The 21,664-nt window shown below is 47.8% G+C and overlaps 1 protein-coding gene across 1 annotated transcript; it reads right to left on the bottom strand.

Annotated features, from left to right (window-relative positions):
• Nucleotides 1–1,144: 1,144 nt before the first annotated feature.
• On the bottom strand, nucleotides 1,145–21,395 carry LOC110538173 (SH3 and cysteine-rich domain-containing protein 2). The gene is made up of 10 exons (XM_036938230.1): nucleotides 20,750–21,395; nucleotides 10,395–10,489; nucleotides 9,074–9,164; nucleotides 8,071–8,189; nucleotides 7,633–7,702; nucleotides 7,400–7,488; nucleotides 7,211–7,299; nucleotides 4,627–4,678; nucleotides 3,955–4,092; nucleotides 1,145–2,965 (listed from the first exon to the last, which is right to left on the bottom strand). Exons 1-10 carry the CDS (start codon nucleotides 21,066–21,068, stop codon nucleotides 2,867–2,869), a joined length of 1,161 nt encoding a protein of 386 aa, XP_036794125.1. The 5' UTR covers nucleotides 21,069–21,395; the 3' UTR covers nucleotides 1,145–2,866.
• Between the last annotated feature and the right edge of the window lie 269 nt (nucleotides 21,396–21,664).

The following is a 21,664-nucleotide window of genomic DNA, read 5'->3' as shown; positions in this document are numbered from 1 at the left end:
CGCAGAATAACTGATGAATTTACGAACGCTCAACACCCGTTGAATATGGCCGGTGTGAGTAAACGTCACCAAAGAAAGCATACTTAAATTGTTGCCAGCAGCACAGTTACAGTCACAAACGCTCTGGATAATATTAAAAAAGCCTAACCAGCTCTGCTAGATCGAGTAAACTGGTCCAAGTGAGGTGCTCTCTCATTTGTTTCTGGAAGTAGCTAGCAAGCTAGCCAACGTTAGCCAGTTAGCTTGGGTACTGGACTGCCTTTATGAGGTCTGAACGCTCGAATCAAGCCTCCTCCTCGGCCAGCTCGTCCAGTGTGAGCGAAATGCTCTGAATTTACGATCAGACAATCTGACCAACAATCTGAATTTACGAACGCCCAGAGCGCACTCTGGCACTCCAGATTGAATTTACTAACGCACCCAATATCATCATCATCATCACACTTCTTTAACTCTCCAGATGGCTTACTGTATATACTGTATTCTTACATTACAGGAAGCGGGAGGGGACATGTTATTAATGCCACCAGTGTGACAGCTACATGCTGCAACTCAGCAAGTAGATAGATATCTGTCTAAATCAATAAATAATCAATACATTATGGAAACATTGAAATCCAACCCATTATCCTATCATTAAACATGCTTACATCTACATGTACAATACATCAGTCCAGACACCCTTCCCACTAGCAGCAAAAATGCCCAATAGTGTCAGAGACAGAGGGAAAGAGAGAGGGGAATGGAGAGAGAGAGAGCGAGAGACTGACATTTGATCAATGTTGAATTGGTCATCCATAGACAAAGAAACTTGCATACAGACACATTGATTTATGATGGTTCTACACCTGGGTCAACCCCTTTTGTCTACTTCTCTCCACGTCCCTCCATATCCCTCGCTCCCTGTCCCTCAGACCAGCGGGACCATGTCCGGTTGTCACACTTACAAGGTCTGTTCATGTGGTTTTCCAGCCGACTGGCTCTTGGCTGTTGGTTGTTTACCAGCGGTGGACCAAACAGACGAGCCAAAAGACACAAACACACTTCCCAAGTCTTCCACGGCTCCTCAGTGCCAGTCTGCTAAATTGGCCAGAAAATAGAAACTGATTTAGAGCAGTTAAAAAAAATGGTGTTGTTGCTCCATTTGTTTCTTTTTTTATCAATGGCTCTATTCATAGATGTTTTATACAGTCCAGGCTATTCAGAACAAAAAAACATTGAATTATTTATGTAAGTATTCACCGCCCAAATCTAATTGAATCGCTTGTATTTTTCATAAATAGGACATAGAAAAACAGATTTTCTGAAGCGTTTGATTGATTCACCAGCTGTACAATAGAATGACGGGGCTTACATCCATGACCTTCTGGAACCTGTCAAGTGCGAGGTCGAACGTTAGTGAGTCAGCCGGTGAGTCAGGATCTGAGAGAGAGTGTGTCGAAATAAACCCAGTTTGTCCTGTCCTCTGCTGGCTGTCTGGTCTGACCAGGGTGTACTCTGCCCAGTGTCGCCCGCCTGCCCGCCCATCCGTCCTTGCAGAGCAGTTAAGTTTTGTGCCAGTCTAAATCAAGATGATGTCAAATCCCAGCCAAGGGACCAATGTATAGCTGAGAAAGATGGAAGGAGAGAGAGACGAGAGAAAGAGAGATAGTGAAAGAGAGAAAGAAAGAGAGAGAGAGAGAAGGTGGACCAAACGAAAGGATGAGAGAAAATGCAAGCACCTACACCTACAACCATCACCAGTCTCCTGAACATCTCACTGACACCGGGCATTCAAACAAGTACATCCTTCAGCATGCAATTATCTCCTTCACGGTCAACTCGTAAATTAATTACTATGATCATAGTAGGCGTCCACCTGTGATGATGTCATCAGGAGTGTGACGCTTGTTCTAGTTCATCAGAGAAAGAACAAATGTTTTCTTCCATGCAGTGTCCAGGAACAGGAACAGGAACTCCTGACTAAGTACCTGACTACGGTAACGTATACTAATACTAGGTTCTGTTTGCGCCTAGCAGAACTCGGCTAGGTGTGCGTGCACGACTGTGCTCTCATACGCCCTTGAAGACCTTCATTTGAAAACACTACAGTTGACCAATTACAGGCGAAAGGGCGTAGACGTCGGCTACCGAACTTCAACTTGCCCCAATACAAAATGTTGTTTGAGCGAACAGACAAAAAAAACCCTGCCAAACACCAAAACCGACAGAAACAGCACACGTTTTAGTCATTATATATGCGCGAAACGGAGCGCCACCTTTCGACTGGATATTATGCGACGGCCTTAATCCTGCATTCTTCAGCCTCATGATATCCAGCCACAGAGGACAGTGAAAAAGAACTGGTCAAATCACACACAGAGAGACCAGACTCACCAGACAGAAAATAGTCTCAAAGTTCCTTCCATCCTGAGGGAAGTTACTGGAGTCCACAGCAGCCAGTCCTTCAGTCCTAAAACTCGTACCCCTGTGGTCTGGACTACAGATAAACCCAGTTCACTAATACACAAAGTTACATTACAGCAGGAAAACATGGGGCATTGGGGGCTTAGATAGTCCTCCACAACACCTAGGCCAACCCACTGTGGAAGGGAAACCAACCCTTTCATGTCTGGGTTGTCAGCTACATTGGGGTGGAGGAGACAAGGTCAGCAAGGACAAGGCTGGGGCATCCTCCACATCACCAGGAATTCACAAGCTGAACTGTCAACGCTCCCCACTCAGTTTAGTAGGGAGGTGGGCCTCATGATGGTGGTGTTGGAGGACCTCCGGACTGGCTGGTCCTCCTCAGGCCTTAAAGGGGTGTGTGAAGGAGGTTACCGGGTGCTGGACAGAGAGAGACTGGGGGCTGGTGTTGAGACAGAGGTTAGATCTCCTCAATGGATTCAGCAGGGACCAGTCCTCTCTTCTTCCCACTGCTCAGCTTCAGGAAACCCTCATTGTCCTCACTCTTCCCCACACAGATCTGACAGAGAGGGAGAGACAGAGAGGGAGAGACAGAGAGGGAGAGACAGAGAGGGAGACAGAGAGGGAGAGACAGAGAGGGAGACAGAGAGGGAGAGACAGAGAAAGAGAGGGGAGAGAGAGAGACAGACAGAGGGAGAGACAGAGAGAGACAGAGAGAGAGAGACAGAGAGAGAGAGACAGAGAGAGAGAGGGGAGAGAGAGACAGACAGAGGGAGAGAGAGAGAGAGAGAGACAGAGAGAGAGACAGAGAGAGATAGGGGAGAGAGAGAGAGACAGAGAGACAGAGAGAGAGGGGAGAAAGAGACAGAGAAAGAGATGGGAGAGAGAGAGAGAGAGAGAGAGAGAGACAGAGAGGGAGAGACAGAGAGAGAGACAGAGAGGGAGAGACAGAGAGGGAGAGACAGAGAGGGAGAGACAGAGAGGGAGACAGAGAGGGAGAGACAGAGAGCGGAGAGACAGAGGGGAGAGAGAGAGAGACAGAGAAAGAGAGGGGAGAGAGAGAGACAGACAGAGGGAGAGACAGAGAGAGACAGACAGAGAGAGAGACAGAGAGAGAGAGGGGAGAGAGAGAGACAGACAGAGGGAGAGACAGAGAGAGACAGAGAGAGAGAGACATAGAGAGAGAGACAGAGAGAGAGAGGGGAGAGAGAGACAGAGGGAGAGAGAGAGAGAGACAGAGAGAGATAGGGGAGAGAGAGACAGAAAGAGGGAGGGAGAGACAGAGAGAGAGAGAGAGAGAGAGAGAGAGAGGGGAGAGAGAGACAGAGAAAGAGATGGGAGAGAGAGAGAGACAGAGAAAGAGACAGAGAGGGAGAGACAGAGAGAGAGAAAGAGAGGTAAGAAGGCAAAAAGAAACAAGGGTGTATTAGGAAGGTTCAAATAGAAAGGCAGTGGAAGCAGACAATAAATAGATGGTTTGGCACAACTACAGGGCAAAGGAAGACTACAGGGCAAAGGAAGAAAGACGAGAGAAAATGAGTGTCTCACCTGATCCTCCTTCACTGGCATGTGTCCCATCCCTCGGCTGGCAGGGACAGGCTGGGTGACCCTCCACACCCTCTCCCCTGGGCGCACCCTCTGAACGAAGTTAGCAGGGAAGAAGCCCACCTTGTCTCCACTCTTTCCCTGTCATACAGATGACACGTAGAGTAAATAGTAAATATGACATACATTCAAATACATTCAGTTCTGTATCCACAGAGTTGGGTGTTCACAATTATGTTCTCATTTACTTTGTCTGGGTGTGTATGATTTTCAGTGTTTTGTAAACTATCCCATAAAATAGAGACCTGTGCATGTGTTTCTGTACCGGTGCTCTATGCTGAGTGACAGGCACGGAAGGGTTAATACGGAGCCTCACTCCTCTCTGCCAGAGACTGAACGCAACCATATCCAGAACATTGAGAGTGACTGAAGCTCATTACCGACTCAGTAAAAAGCTCTTTCAGGTCGCAACGCTAGTTAAATTCATTATGTTTCCCTCTTAAAGCGATTTTCAGAGGAAATTATGTTTCTATTTCTGACTGTCTGGATGTTTAGGAGAGGCCAACAATATGGCAGGTGATACAGTTCATACTCACATGCCTAACTAAGGCACGCACGCACGCACGCACACGCACACACACACATTTACAGTGATGTAGATCATTAATTGCCCACCTTCCACCACTCTTCATTAGAATCATCAGTGACCAGCACCCGATCACCAGGCCTGTGAGAGAGAAAGAAAGACAGAGAGGAAGATAAGGGATGGGGGCGGGGGGGGAGGAGGGGAGAGAAAAAGCAGGGGGGGGGGGGAGTACATTAAAGCCAGCATTGAAAAAAGAGAAGAGACTCACACAGGGAGAGTGTGTTCATGATTTCAAACTCTGTGTGGTGCTTCTTTGTACACAGCATGCTACTGTTCACTTGGGATGAACTCCCCTCCCATGACTCAGAGGTGGTGGCTGGTATCCTAGCAGTTAAGAGTATCGGTCCATAAACCGAAAGGTCGTTGGTTCAATTCCCCGAGCCGACTAGGTGAAAAATCAGTTGATGTGCCCTTGATCAAGGCACTTAACCCTAATTGCTGTGGATAAGAGCGTCTGCTAAATGAATAACATGTAGGTAAGGAACAGGTGACTACACACAATAATGATGTTTAAAATAGCAACAATCATTGCATGTGTAACTGACGTAATAGCACCAATCAGTGGCAAGCATGGCGTCGGACAAACAGTGACTCTGTCTCGCTCTTTCTCCCTCTCAAACGTTCTCGCACGCCCGGACTGGACGCACACACACAATTTACTCATACAGAATAACTCACAGACCCCCCCCCCCCCCCCAAAAAAAATAAACACACGCAGACATGCATGCACGACATAGAGCTGGCACAACAACTGTATAACCGTTGGTGGTCTATGAGTTATTCTGTATGTGTAAATTGTGTGTGTTTGAGAGGGAGAAAGAGCGAGACAGAGTCACTGTTTGTCCGACGCCGTGCTTGCCACTGATTGGTGCTATGAAGACCCGTCTTAACCGTTTAAAGAAAAAACATTATTGTGATGATTATTATTTTTGGAACGTCTGACTGAAGGACGGGACGGCCGAGCACTCGTGTGGTTGAGTCCACATCTGTGGTAACACGGACTCTAAACAACGCAATGAAACTTTGCTGAAACAAGCAAGGTGTTGTAGCAAACGAGCCTTCAGTAGCCTAGGCAACGCCCCCTTTCCCTTGCAATGGCTGTTTGATATTGTGATGCAATAACCTCCATGGTAATGTAGAATGTTCATTCAAATGATGTTGACTGATGTGGCTCATGCGATGCAATGTATTTTTTTGTAATGTCAGTTGACTTGAATCAACTAATCACAGCACATGTCGAAGCACTTCCTGCTTTTACTTCCACCCATTACGCCACCCCATGGACTTGAATGAGGATGCCCATTCTATTAATGATATTTCTATGGCAGCACATGCAGTCAGGAGCAGAGGAAAGGAGAAAATGTGGACATATTTTTTTCCCCGGGCTATTTGAACAGTTATTGCGTTGACCGCGGTCATTTGGCTGGCCAGTTACCATCATCCAAAATACCATGACCATCACAGCCCTATGCACAAGCACACACCCCTCACAAACACATAAACATGAATCAGACTCATGTACACAGATTACGCAGTATCCACTGTCCTATACACAGAGCTAGTGTACTGTACTGTCCTGTATACACACAGCTACTGTACTGTCCTGTATACACAGAGCTACTGGGCTGTCCTACATACACACAGCTACTGTACTGTATACACAGAGCTACTGTACTGTCCTGTATACACAGAGCTACTGGGCTGTCCTACATACACAGAGCTACTGTACTGTATACACAGAGCTACTGTACTGTCCTGTATACACAGAGCTACTGTACTGTATACACAGAGCTACTGTACTGTCCCCATTACACAAGTTCTCTCTATGAAGTCCCTTGGGTGTCTGCTCTGCTCTCCCTGCTGCCCTATTTGATCGTCCTGGCCTGTCACACTCTCTCTCTCTCTCTAGCTCACTCTCACACACACACACACACACACACACACACACACACACACACACACACACACACACACACACACACACACACACACACACACACACACACACACACACACACACACACACACACACACACACACACAGACCTGTGAGACACCAGATGGCTGTGAACCATCCCCATGGCGATGTACCTCTTTATTACCTGCATCCACAGCCCTCTTCTCTCCCTAACACACATCCTGACCTTTATACTCTTCTATCTTTCCTCCCTCATCCCTGTCCTTCCTTCCTCCTCCTCTTCCTCTCACACCCGTCTACCCTCTCCCTGTTCTGCTGGCATTCTTTGCATCTGTTTTGTCTCTCCCTTCCCCCGCCTGCGTTTTTTCCTCCCTCTCTGTGCTCATGTCTGTTTCAAGCTGTTCTCTCCATCTAGACCCTCCATATTTCTCCTCATCCTTTCATCTCTAATTCATTTTCAGTGTCTTTATCATTCAGCCCCCACCCCACCCCACCCCAAAGCGGACAGTGTGTATGTGTGGGCGGTAATTGTCGCTGTGTTTTATCATCAGCAGGCTGCACCTCCTTAATGGTTCCTTCACATTGTCCCTTCTACAGATGGCAAGGATGTTTTAATCTGGAAGAAATGACAGATGCTGTAGAATACCGGGACGGACACACAAACCCACACAAACAGACCCCATTCAATCACTCACTCTAGTCCGAGGTCGTTGTGCTCCTGAGGCAGGAACTTGAAGAGCGCTACATACGTGTGGATGGAGTGAACCTCAATACGCCTGGGAACCTGGATGGACACAGAATACAGACGGAAAAACGTTTTAGTTAAATATAGTGTCTCTGAACATAAGGTCAGTTAGCAGGAAGAGGACTGTGTGTGTGTGTACCTTCACACTGGTTTCCTCTACAGGCTCCTGGAGCTGCTCGCTGTCCCCACCCTCAGGTTCAGCCTTCTCGTTTTCACACGGAGGCAGATCTGACAGACAAGGAGATGCGTCACTCAGCCTGAACGATCAGGTCAGACAGCAAGCAAGGATGTACATACTCAAGACACACACACACATAAATACACGAGGGCACACACACGCGAAGAGACACACACACACACACGTGTTCTTACCCCCTGTCTCCTGTGGCATCTCCTCCTCCATGCTGTACTGCCTCTGCTCCCCCTCCTCTCCTCCTTCACCCTGAGAAACAGAGAACAAAATGGAAAAAGTGGGATTTAAGACAAAAAAGATGGAACAGAGTGAGAGAGGACAAACTCGGGACACATCGAGACACTAAATGTGTTTCTGTAGTTTTCTACGTCAAAACCCTTATTTTACCAGGAACAGATTCTCAGGCTCTGAGTCATCCAGATATACTGTAGCTAAGAACGCTAGTTGAAGTGAGGGAGATTTGTTGGTTTTGCTAGAAACACAACAGGACAAGAGAAATAGGCTCACATGCAGGTGATGGAGATTGGGTACAGGGTCACATGAAGGTGAAGGCCCCCTCTATAGAGCCACTAATTAACAGGCTGCGTGTCCCCATGGTGCAGGTGGTGACGTCATACCTGGCTGTGCGTGGGCGACTCGGACACGCTCCCAAAACTGGAGCGGCTCATCTGTGCCAGGGACGTCCCATAGCGCAGGGCTGCGTAAATAGGGTCCACCCCACGCCCCCGGCCTGCCCCTGAAAACACATACATATATTTAAACCTTTACAGGAACACACACACAGACAAGCAGCATCAGAGATTGGGAACTGCCATCATAACTGACGTTATAAGGGAGGCCCAGCCCAGAGCTCTAAATATAGGTGTAATGACAGTCCCAGACAGACAGTGACCTGCTGATCTGACAGAGGGCACCAGTGAAGTCCAAGGCTCTTTACAAGTTTGCACATTGTATTTTCAGGAAGTACATTGTCGTTTCAGTGCTCTGTGAGATGAAAGTCAAGCATTAGTGGTAGAGGCTGTATTGAGTTGATGTTTTTTCAGTTTCGGTCAGAGTGAGAATCGGTTGGGACTGGTTCTCTATTCCAGGTAGAGCTCCATCAATTTAAACCAGTCATTTCCCTGCTCAACAGTCACTGTAATGGCAGCGAGGTGGGCTGTTCTGTACTACCTGATGTGTGTAATGACAGGTGATAATCCTAGCCTGCCCTGGCTCAGACCCAAGGTAAGTCCCAAACAGCACCCTATTCCCTTTATAGTGCCAAGGGGACAGGGTCCCATTTTGGAACACAAGCCCCAACGTCAAAGTGACAGACCTGGGGTTATGGTGGTGGGAGGGAGGGGGCAGGTTAACGGAACACTGATGGACGGAAGGAGGAAGGAAACAGGGAAGAAGGAAAGGACAGCAGGTGGAATGAGAGCTGGCCCTTATTCATAAGGATCTATTCTATAGGGTGAAGGACTTTAATCACGTCCACTTCCTCTCAGGGCTAGGATACGACACACACATGCAGATAGACACGTGCAGAATACACACGTCTTCATGCACGACACCCCACACATGGATGCCGATACACAAATCCACACACACACACACATTTTCTTTACTGGGCATGCTCACCTTGGGTGGGCTGCACCTCCTTGACGACAGCCAGCTGTTCGTTAACCAGCATGGGAGAGCTGAAGTTCCGCTTGAAGGCCCCGACCCCAGACTAACACACACAGAGGAGGGAGAATAATATGGATTTTCTGTTTACATTCATTCATTTTTATAGCCTGTAGTTCAGAGTTTTTATTCAGCTAATTTATAGAATTACATTACAGTAATTGAAGTAGAGAGAGAGGACGAGATAGGGCGGACTTAGCAGCAACAGTCTGACCAACAGTTGCCAAAAGTCAATACATGAGTATCCTGCGAGAAGTAATATTGCTAAAATCACTGTGTTTTCTCTGGCTTAATTGTAAATCAATTAAACCTGCTGCCGGGGTCTCGACACGCGCAACCATGCGCGGGCACACGCACGCCCACTCACACACACATATTGAAGCACTCACACAAGCACGCAGCCTACTTACACGTTCCCAACTGCACACAGAACACACAAACAATTTCACACTGAATTAGGCACGGGGACTGTTTCAATGGAGATGTTGATTTCCCTGTGTGCTGACATTGAGATGAGCTATCAGCACTGTTATAAGGCAGGGGCAGAGTAACAGGGATGAATGGTGTTCCTTTGTTACTTCCAAAGATATTCTGGCGTATCTATCTATCTATGTATCTATGTATCTATGTATCTTTGTATCTTTGTATCTATGTATCTATGTATCTATCTATCTATCTATCTATCTATCTATCTATCCATATATCTCTCTCCATCACACACTCCCTCTCAACTACTCAGTACAGTATTTTTCTTCTACATCCAACAGCTCCTGAGTTCCTCAGTGAATTTCAAACAACGTTGTTCAGGGACCTGACTTCCCCTGCATACCAATGACTTCTATCTGGCATCCTTGAAGGGATCAAGAAGGATCATGTGTGGTTTGAAACAGATAGGGAATATTCAGACAGGGAGAATTCAGACAGGGGAGCTTCTGTCTTCTACTAGAGGGACCACTCTGACCACTGATTAACGGACCGGTTTCAACAGCATCAGCAGTATCTATGCACACACAGCTGTACACAAATGCATACACACACACACACACCTACAAACACTGCTGCATACTCACTGCCCATTCCATATGTGTGCCCATACTGTTAGCAGCTTTTACTGCATACATGGACAGGACCTTGAGAAGCACTGATTCAGCCTTGGGGCCAGTACTGCAGGGGTTGCAGGGGGAGTGTGTGTGGTGTGTGTGTGTGTGTGTGTGTGTGTGTGTGTGTGTGTGTGTGTGTGTGTGTCCAGATCTGTAGACCAGGACAGGGGACATACCTTTCCATTGCAGGGCTGCTGGGACAACTCTGAGGTGCACCACAGGTGAGCACCCATCTTACAGGTTTTACACCGAAGACCCTGTTTAGAGTTACCTACAGAGAGAGAGAGAGAGAGAGAGAGAGAGAGAGAGAGACAGAGAAGAGGTCATGAGCAGATGAGCTCCTGTATTTTTCAGCATGTTCTTAAAAAAAAGATAGATAAACATGTTTTTGTCAGGAACATATACAGGATGCTACCCTCTACAACATAACCTTCATTCCAAATCAAAACTCAAAACCTACAACCTGATTTTGGAATCACCTGGGAGGCTTACAACTACCGAAGATTATTATTCCAAAGCAGGACAGCAAATTCTCTGGAAAACAACCAAAACCTGAAAACACCATCCAACCTGGAACTGAGTGAGTAATGTTTAGTCTGAAGCTATATTTTATTTCCAAAAGCCAAGAAGAAAAATACATTACTTTATGAGGACTGAATGCTAAATTAAGGCTACCAAGCTTGATACAACTTCAATTAGCACTGACGTGTCAAGTGAGAGGTGTCAAAGCCCTTTAGCCCAACAATGGCAGGAGAGTCACACAGTCGACTCCAACCAAATGGAGAGGCCTTAGAAGCTGCCTCCCGCTGTTCAGAGGTAATTAAAATACACTACCCTGTGTATGTAAAGAATGTTAAGACACGAAAATAGCACAAAATGAAGCTACTTATGGAAAATCAAGAGACACTTTTTGCTGACTATTATAAAAATGGGAACATCAGCAACCTTATCTTCCACACAAACCATCCCCTGGCATGGCACAGTGCTATATTAGCACACTACCCCTCTGTTAAGGTGGGGGGGGGGGGGATGTTACCGAGGGGTGGAAACTCAGGATACTAGACAACGAGGACTCTGAGTCAGCTAATATAAATCTCTATAAGTATGCAACAGTATTGGTTCCAGGGCAACGCCAAACAGTTTCAGCTGGACTTTCACCTTCAAGAATTAGCTCAGCGGGAGAAGCTCTCCCTTGAGAAAGAAACCTCCAGACCAGACCTCTTCATTATATAACCCCACAGATGAGCCACCCCAAGCGAAAAGTCTACCTCCCAGCACAGAGTAAGTACTACTCCCTCAATGAAATGAAGGATAAATTCACCCAGCTGGAGGTAAGGCAGGTGGAGCTGGAACAGCAGGTGATTACACTCCAATCAGCACAGACCCAGACAACAGTCCAGCACAACAACACCCGCTTAACCAGACCCGGAGAGCTGGAGGTGGAGCGAGACATATCTGCACTCTGGACTGTGGTGAGACAAATACAACAGGAGAAAGAGGAGCAGAACAGAGCACTAGAGGAGAGGATCAGACTGCTGGAGGAGAGGGTGAGGGGGGTGGCGTGTGACAGAGAACAACCTACTAGAGCGATGGCCACCCCCGCAGAGAAGCCAGCAGAACAGCCCACCTCAGTTCCCGACAAAAGTCTCGACACCACAGCAGAACAGTCCACCCCAGACAGACCCTGACCACGTCGACATCACAGCGGGACAGACAAATTAAGAACCCCAAGCCCAGGGGATCTCACCCCCTCTGACAGCCACCCTGATAGCGCTCCTGATAACCCCCCCACACCCACTGAGGACATACACAAGACACAGGTTGTACTCCTTATGGACTCAAATGGTAAATATATACAAGGGAAAAAAAACGTTTTCCCAAACACAGTGTGCCTAAACTCTGGTGTCCAAACACCCAGCGCGCCCTAGACCTTCTGTCTGAGGGCCAACTATGTTCACATAGTTACATAATAATACACACAGGCACAAATGACCTGAGAGCACAGCAGGAAAGGGTGGCCACAGCACACAAAGGAGTAATTGAAAAAGCTTATTCTACTTTCCCCAATGCACAAGTGGTTACATCCACCCTGCTACCACGAAAAGATTTCCACCCTGATACCATACAGCGGGAAAACGCAAGTATTTCCCGTGACTGTGCCTCAAAACCAAATGTTTACCCGGCCCACCACTCCACCCTGGACTTGAACAGCCTTTATGACCCGGACCCTAAAGGACATCACTCTAAAACGCAGCCCCAACACTTCACACAGGAGCAACAGATCAATAGACACCCCGCCCAGACCAGCGAGACACTCTCCCAGACCTGCGGGACCCCCCCCCCCCCCCCCCTTACACATAGAGGACCCATGCTGAGAGGACCTACATCCAGACCTCATCCACACCCCCAACCCAACCAATCAACACCCCCCCAAGTCAACCATGCCCACACCCCATTTAGGCCCCCTCAGATCAGACTTATGCCCCTCCTGCCCACCCCATCCCCACAAAGAGGGCCTCAACATGGAAGTCACACATACACCCAGGCAGTGAGCAGGCAAACAGGCCCAACCCCCACTCTTACACTAGCCCAAGGCAATGGCATGTACCAGATGCTCAACAGGCTCTGCTCACACTTACTGGCCTGAGGCCAAACCGCATGACCAACAACATTGGACACTTTATGGAACACAAAGCCTTCACTATCTCATCCTGGAATATCCAAGGCCTCATCCTGGAATATCCAAGGCCTGAGGCATTTGGCCTAAAGAGCAGGAACCTGGACTTCATCAAAGAAATCAGAAATACAGACATTGTCATCCTACAAGAAACCTGGTATAGAGGAGACGGACCCACTGGTTGCCCTCTAGGTTACAGAGAGCTGGTAGTCCCATCCACCAAACTACCAGGTGTGAAACAGGGAAGGGACTCTGGGGGTATGCTAATTTGGTATAGAGCAGACCTAACTCAGTCCATTAAATTAATCAAAACAGGAACATTTTACATTTGGCTAGAAATTCAAAAGCAAATGATCTTAACAGAGAAGAATGTCCTCCTGTGTGCTACCTATATCCCCCCACTAGAATCCCCATGCTTTAATGGAGACAGCTTCTCCATCCTGGAGGGGAAAATCAATCATTTCCAGGCCCAGAGACATGTACTAGTCTGTGGCGACCTAAATGCCAGAACCGGACAAGAACCTGACATCCTCAGCACACAGGGGGACAAACACCTGCCTGGAGGTGACAGCATTCCCTCCCACATATGAGCCCCTAGGCACAACTATGACAACATAACTAACAAAAACGGGTCACAACTCCTGCAGCTCTGTCACACGCTGTGTATGTACATAGTCAATGGTAGGCTTCGAGGGGACTCCTATGGTAGGTACAGCTATAGCTCATCTCTTGGCAGTAGTACTGTAGACTACTTTATCACTGACCTCAACCCAGAGTCTCTCAGAGCGTTCACAGTCAGCCCACTGACTCCCCTATCAGATCACAGCAAAATCACAGTCTACTTGAAAAGAGCAATACTCAATCATGAGGCATCAGAGCCAAAGGAACTCAGTAATATTAAGAAATGCTATAGATGGAAGGAATGTAGTGTGGAAACCTACCAAAAAAACAATTAGGCAACAACAAATTCAATCCCTTTTAGACAACTTCCTGGACAAAATGTTCCACTGTAATAGTGAAGGTGTAAACTTGGCAGTAGAAAATCTAAACAGTAAATTTGACCTCTCAGCTTCCCTATCAAATCTAAAAATGTCAAACAGAAAACCGAAGAAAATGAACAACAATGACAAAAGGGTTGATGAAGAATGATAAATCCTAAGAAAGAAATTGAGAAACCTGTCCAACCAAAAACATAGAGACCCGGAAAACCTGAGTCTACGCCTTCACTATGGTGAATCACTAAAACAATACAGAAATACACTATGGAAAAAAAAGGAACAGCACATCAGAAATCAGCTCAATGTAATTGAAGAATCCATAGACTCTAACCACTTCTGGGAAAATTGGAAAACATTAAACAAACAGCAACACGAAGAACTATCTATCCAAAATGGAGATGTATGGGTAAACCACTTCTCCAATCTTTTTGGCTCTATAACAAAGAACAAAGAACAAAAACATATACATGATCAAATACAAATCTTAGAATCAACTATTAAAGACTACCAGAACCCACTTTATTCTCCAATTACCTTTAATTCACTACAGGACAAAATAAAAACCCTCCAACCCAAAAAAGGCCTGTGGTGTTGATGGTATCCTCAATGAAATGATAAAATATACAGATAACAAATTCCAATTGGCCATACTAAAACTCTTTAACATCATCCTTAGCTCTGGCATTTTCCCCAAAGTGGAGACAAGTTTGACCCCAATAACTACCGTGGGATATGCGTCAACAGCAACCTTGGTAAAATCCTCTGCATTATAATTAACAACAGACTCGTACATTTCCTCAGTGAAAACAATGTACTGAGCAAATGTCAAATAGGCTTTTTACCAAATGATCGTACGACAGACCACGTATTCACCCTGCACACCCTAACAGACTCAGTGAGCATAGTTTTCCTATCGAGAAAGGCTGCCGTAGGCAGACCTGGCTCTCAAGAGAAGACAGGCTATGTGCACACTGACCCACAAAATGAGGTGGAAATTGAGCTGCACTTCCTAACCTCCTGCCAAATGTATGACCATATTAGAGACACATATTTCCCTCAGATTACACAGACCCACAAAGAATTCGAAAACATACCCGATTTTGATAAACTCCCATATCTACTGAGTGAAATACCACAGTGTGCCATCACGGCAGCAGGATTTGTGACCTGTTGCCACAAGAAAAGGGCAACCAGTGAAGAACAAACACCTTTGTAAATACAACCCATATTTATGTTTATTTATTTTCCCTTTTGTACTTTAACCATTTGTACATTGTTACAACACTGTGTATATATACATAATATGACATTTGGAACGTCTTCATTCTTTTGGAACGTCTGTGGGTGTAATGTTTACTGTTCATTTTGATTGTTTATTTCAATTTTGCATATTATCTACTTCACTTGCTTTGGCAATGTTAACAGATGTTTCCCATGCCAATAAAGCCCCTTGAATTGAATTGAATTGAGAGAGAGAGAGGGAGAGGGGGAGAGTGAGGAGTGGTTAGAGAGAGAGAGAGAAAAGAGAGAGGGGGAGGTTGAGAGAGGGGGGTGAGAGAGGGGGGGTTGAGAGAGAGGAAGAGAGAGACAGAATGTAGTAATAAATAAGGTTGGCATGTGATCAAAGCAGGTTCCTGTTTGATGTAAATCTCATCTCAGTCATCCAGAGAGGGTTGATCAAGCACTGCCCTACTTCTATTGTGCTGCACTGCCTGCTGAACTAAGCAGTGCATTATCAACGGTCCCTCTCAAAACATAGAGAGACTGACAACCAGCTGGAGGCATTTGGGTTCTATTTGGTTTTTAGTCACACCAATTATCATCAAGCATTGTCTTAGGAACAAGCCTAGTTAGAGTGGAAAAATGTTCTTTGTCCTTTTTCTAAGATATAATTTGTTTTGCGTTTTTCTTTTCTATGTTGGAGAGTGAGAAGACAATCCCTATGTCATTCAGCTGCATTGTTTTGAGTCATCCAAACAATTTATTTCCAGTTCAAGGTTTACTTATTCACTGGTGCCAAAAATAATGTTTAGAAGGATTTAGTCTAGAGCCCCATGATTACCAATCCATAACAAAGATGTGGAAACACTAACCAAACAATACATGAACTGAACTGAATCTTCTATTTGCTCAAGCTCAGTTCTGTTACAAACTGGGAGGGGAGGAGAGTGGGAGAGAAAGGAGAGACTGGGAGGCAGAGAGCAGAGACTAGGAGAGACTGGGAGAGAGAGACTGGGAGAGAGAGGAGAGACTGGAAGAGAGGAGATACTGGAAGAGAGAGTTGAGACTGGGAGAGGGAGAGGAGAGACAGAGGAGAGACTGGGAGAGAGAGGAGAGACTGGAAGAGAGCGGAGAGACTAGGAGAAAGAGGAGAGACTGGGAGAGAGAGAGGAGAGACTGGGAGAGAGAGGAGAGAGGGGAGAGACTGGGAGAGAGAGGAGAGACTGGAAGAGAGAGGAGAGACTGGGAGAGAGCGGACAGACTGGGAGAGAGAGGAGAGACTGGAAGAGATAGGACAGACTGGGAGAGAGAGGACAGACTGGGCGAGAGAGGAGAGACAGAGATAGGAGAGACTGGGAGAGAGAGGAGAGACTGGAAGAGAGGAGATACTGGAAGAGAGAGGAGATACTGGAAGAGAGAGGAGAGACTGGGAGAGGGAGAGGAGAGGAGAGACTGGGAGAGAGAGAGGAGGGACAGAGAGAGGAGAGAGAGAGGAGAGACAGAGAGAGAGAGAGGAGAGACTGATAAGAGACACAGAGAGAGGAGAGACTGGGAGAGAGAGGAGAGACTGGGAGAGAGAGATGAGAGACAGTGAGAGGAGAGACTGGGAGAGAGAGAGGAGATACTGGGAGAGAGAGAGGAGAGACTGGGAGAGACAGAGAGAGGAGAGACTGATAAGAGAGATGAGAGACAGAGAGAGGAGAGACTGGGAGAGGAGAGAGAACAGACTGGGAGAGAGAGGAGAGACTGGAAGAGAGAGAAAACAGACTGGGAGAGAGAAGAGACACAGAGAGAGGAGACGCAGAGAGAGCAGAGACTGGAGAGGAGAGACTGTGAGAGAGAGAGGACAGACAGAGAGAGAGTAGAGACAGATAGAGGAGAGACATAGAGAGGAGAGACTGGAAGAGATAGAGAGCAGACTGGGAGAGAGAGAGGAGAAACTGGAAGAGAGATAAGAGACTGGGAGAGACAGAGGACAGACTGGGAGAGAGGAGAGACTGGAAGAGAAAGAGGACAGACAAAAGAGAGGAGAGACAGATAGAGGAGAGACAGAGAGAGGAGAGAGAGAGGAGAGACATAGAGAGAGAGATGAGAGACTGATAAGAGACACAGAGAGAGGAGAGACTGGGAGAGAGACAGGACAGACTGAGAGAGAGAGAGAGGAGAGACAGAGAAAGGAGAGACAGAGAAAGGAGAGACTGGGAGAGAAGAGAATGGGAGATGAGATAGAGAGAGGAGAAACAGAGATAGGAGAGACTGAAAGAGATAGAGAGCAGACTGGGAGAGAGAGAGGAGAGACTGGAAGAGAGAGGAGAGACAGAGAGATAAGCGACTGGGAGAGACAGAGGACAGACTGGGAGAGAGGAGAGACTGGAAGAGAGAGAGGACAGACAAAGAGAGAGGAGAGACAGATAGAGGAGACAGAGAGAGGAGAGAGAGGAAAAACAGAGATAGGAGAGACTGGAGGAGAGAGAGAACAGACTGGGAGAGAGAGAGGAGAGACAGAGAGAGAGAGGAGAGACTGATAAGAGACACAGAGAGAGGAGAGGCTGGGAGAAGAGAGACTGATAAGAGACACAGAGAGAGGAGAGAGAGAGAGAGAGAGAGAGAGAGAGAGAGAGAGAGAGGAGATACTGATAAGAGACACAGAGAGAGGAGAGACTGGGAGAGCAGAGACTGATAAGAGACACAGAGAGAGGAGAGACAGACAGACAGAGAGAGAGAGAGAGAGAGAGAGAGAGAGAGACTGATAAGAGACACAGAGAGACTGGGAGAGAGAGAGGAGAGACTGGGAGAGACAGAGAGAGGAGAGACTGGAAGAGAGAGATAACAGACTGGGAGAGAGAGGAGACAGAGAGAGGAGAGACAGCGATATGAGAGACTGGGAGAGAGAGGAGAGACTGGAAGAGAGGAGATACTGGAAGAGAGAGTTGAGACTGGGAGAGGGAGAGGAGAGACAGAGGAGAGACTGGGAGAGAGAGGAGAGACTGGAAGAGAGCGGAGAGACTAGGAGAGAGAGGAGAGACTGGGAGAGAGAGAGGAGAGACTGGGAGAGAGAGGAGAGAGGGGAGAGACTGTGAGAGAGAGGAGAAACTGGAAGAGAGAGGAGAGACTGGGAGAGACCGGACAGACTGGGAGAGAAAGGAGAGACTGGAAGAGATAGGACAGACTGGGAGAGAGAGGACAGACTGGGAGAGAGAGGAGAGACTGGAAGAGAGAGGAGAGACTGGGAGAGAGAGGAGAGACTGGAAGAGAGAGGAGAGACTGGAAGAGAGAGGAGAGACTGGAAGAGAGAGGAGAGACTGGAAGAGAGAGGAGAGACTGGGAGAGAAAGGAGAGACTGGGAGAGAGGGGAGAGAGAGGAGAGACTGGGAGAGACAGAGGAGAGACTGGGAGAGAGAGGAGAGACTGGAAGAGAGAGGAGAGACTGGGAGATAGAGAGGAGAGACTGGAAGAGAGAGGAGAGACTGGAAGAGATAGGAGAGACTGGGAGAGAGAGAAGAGAGACTGTGAGAGAGAGGAGAGACTGGAGAGAGAGGAGAGACTGGAAGAGAGAGGAGAGACTGGAAGAGAGAGGAGAGACTGGGAGAGAAAGGAGAGACTGGGAGAGAGGGGAGAGAGAGGAGAGACTGGGAGAGAGAGGAGAGACTGGGAGAGACAGAGGAGAGACTGGAAGAGAGAGGAGACAGAGGAGAGACAGAGGAGAGACTGGGAGAGAGAGGAGAGACTGGAAGAGAGCGGAGAGACTATGAGAGAGAGGAGAGACTGGAAGAGAGAGGAGAGACTGGGAGAGAGAGAGGAGAGACTGGGAGAGAGAGGGGAGAGACTGGAAGATAGAGGAGAGACTGGGAGAGAGAGGAGAGACTAGACGAGAGAAGAGAGACAGGGAGAGAGAGGAAAGACTGGAAGATAGCGGACAGACTGGAAGAGAGGAGAGACTGGAATATAGAGGAGAGACTGGAAGAGAGAGGAGAGACTGGAAGAGAGAGGCGAGACGGGGAGAGAGAGGAGAGACTGGAAGATAGAGGACAGACTGGGAGAGAGAGGAGAGACAGAGATAGGAGAGACTGGGAGAGAGAGGAGAGACTGGAAGAGAGAGGAGAGACTGGAAGAGAGAGGAGAGACTGGAAGAGAGAGGAGAGACTGGGAGAGAGAGGAGAGACTGGAAGAGAGAGGAGAGACTGGAAGAGAGAGGAGAGACTGGGAGAGAGATAAGAGAGACTGTGAGAGAGAGGAGAGACTGGAGAGAGAGGAGAGACTGGAAGAGAGAGGAGAGACTGGAAGAGAGAGGAGAGACTGGGAGAGAAAGGAGAGACTGGGAGAGAGGGGAGAGAGAGGAGAGACTGGGAGAGAGAGGAGAGACTGGGAGAGACAGAGGAGAGACTGGGAGAGAGAGGAGAGACTGGAAGAGAGAGGAGAGACTGGGAGATAGAGAGGAGAGACAGAGAGGAGAGACTGGGAGATAGAGAGGAGAGACAGAGAGGAGAGACTGGGAGAGAGAGGAGAGACAGAGGAGAGACTGGGAGAGAGAGGAGAGACTGGGAGAGAGAGGAGAGACAGAGGAGAGACTGGGAGAGAGAGGAGAGAGAGGAGAGACTGGGAGAAGGAGGAGAGACAGAGGAGAGACTGGGAGAGAGAGGAGAGAGAGGAGAGACTGGGAGAGAGAGGAGAGAGAGGAGAGACTGGGAGAGAGGAGAGACAGAGAGACTGGGAGAGAGAGAGGAGAGACTATGAGAGAGGAGAGACAGAGAGACTGGGAGAGAGAGGAGAGACTAGGGGAGAAAGAGGAGAGACTATGTATGAGAGAGGAGAGACAGAGAGACTGGGAGAGAGAGAGGAGAGACTAGGGGAGAAAGAGGAGAGAGAGAGACTGGGAGAGAGAGGAGAGACTAGGGGAGAAAGAGGAGAGACAGAGAGACTGGGAGAGAGAGAATGGGAGAGAAAGAGAAGAGACTGGGAGCAATGAGGCAGGCTACAGGACAGCTGGATCAGCTGGTGCGTTGAAGAAAAAATTATGACGTAAGCAAACACAAGCAAAAACAAAGAGGAATAAAATAGCTTCTGCAATCAATCATGGTGACAGGAAGTATATTTAGCAAAGAGGAAAAGAGTATGAGAATGTTAAACCTCTACACACGCAGCAGCATATCAAATCAAGGGCACGTGAACACGCAAACTAGACTTGCCCTCAGCTTCTCATTCCAATCATACTGTATGCTTTATGTCTGAAATACACACAAGAGCGGAGTGTAATACCATTCCTGTGGTACCTCTGCTATTCTCCTGCATAAATTCCAATTATAATCCACCTAATGTTTGCTTCACTGTTATCAATATTACATTGTTATTGCTATTGAATAGGAATGAAATTACGTGAGTAATTTAAACTAATTATTCCAGTCATTAGCTACCTAGTCAGGTGCTGCCTTTGAAGTCTGTTCACTTAATAGTCAAGTGGATTCTAGTATAATGGATAGTGGCTGTGACCTAATAAAGTAAGGACAATGACCAGCTAGAAATACAAGATCAAGTAACCAGGAGAAATGGCTGAATGACGCAACTAATCCTACATAGACACTGAGGCCTAAGCAGGCTGGCAGTGTCGAGAGGCCTGGGAGTAAAGTAGGCACCTTACCCACGATCAGGTGCTTGCAGAGCTGGCAGTGGGTGGGCTTGCGGAAAATGTGCTCCTGGAAGCAGTGGTTCACCTGCGTCAGTGGGCGGGTTGGGGGCGGGGCCTTGGAAGAGAGCGAGGGGGAGGGGCTTAGAGACGGGGAGTGGGAGCAGAGGGAGGGGTTGGGGCTGAGTGACGGAGAGCGGGAGGGTGAGCATTCACTGGCGAGGGGAGAGCCAGGGGGCGGGGAGGGGGGTGGCGGGTCGGTGATGAAGTCTGGGGGGAGACGGGCGTCACTGTAGGACCTCTGGAAGAAGTTCTCCACGCTCTTACTGCGCATCAGGGTCTTAAAGGAGAGGGAGCGCTTCAGACGCTGGAGCTGCAGGGAGGGAGAGAGGAGAGCATCAGGAGAACATTCACAACAGGTATCAACACGTCAGGAACTTAAAGGAGAGGGAGCGCTTCAGACGCTGGAGCTGCAGGGAGGGAGAGAGGAGAGCATCAGGAGAACATTCACAACAGGTATCAACACGTCAGGAACTTAAAGGAGAGGGAGCGCTTCAGACGCTGGAGCTGCAGGGAGGGAGAGAGGAGAGCATCAGGAGAACATTCACAACAGGTATCAACACGTCAGGAACTTAAAGGAGAGGGAGCGCTTCAGACGCTGGAGCTGCAGGGAGGGAGAGAGGAGAGCATCAGGGGAACATTCACAACAGGTATCAACACGTCAGCAACTTAAAGGAGAGGGAGCGCTTCAGACGCTGGAGCTGCAGGGAGGGAGAGAGGAGAGCATCAGGAGAACATTCACAACAGGTATCAACACGTGAGGGATTTCACAGGTACAATAACAGGTGTACGTACCAGTTGTTCCCCCGAGAGGATGAACAAGCAATTTTCCATTGCCAATTCGTTTCCATAGAACATGTAGTTCCATAA

This window comes from Oncorhynchus mykiss, chromosome 12 (assembly GCF_013265735.2).
Source record: "Oncorhynchus mykiss isolate Arlee chromosome 12, USDA_OmykA_1.1, whole genome shotgun sequence".
Taxonomy (NCBI): domain Eukaryota; kingdom Metazoa; phylum Chordata; class Actinopteri; order Salmoniformes; family Salmonidae; genus Oncorhynchus; species Oncorhynchus mykiss.
Note: the sequence above shows the minus strand (reverse complement) of the source record. Positions and strands in the feature narration are given on the sequence as shown.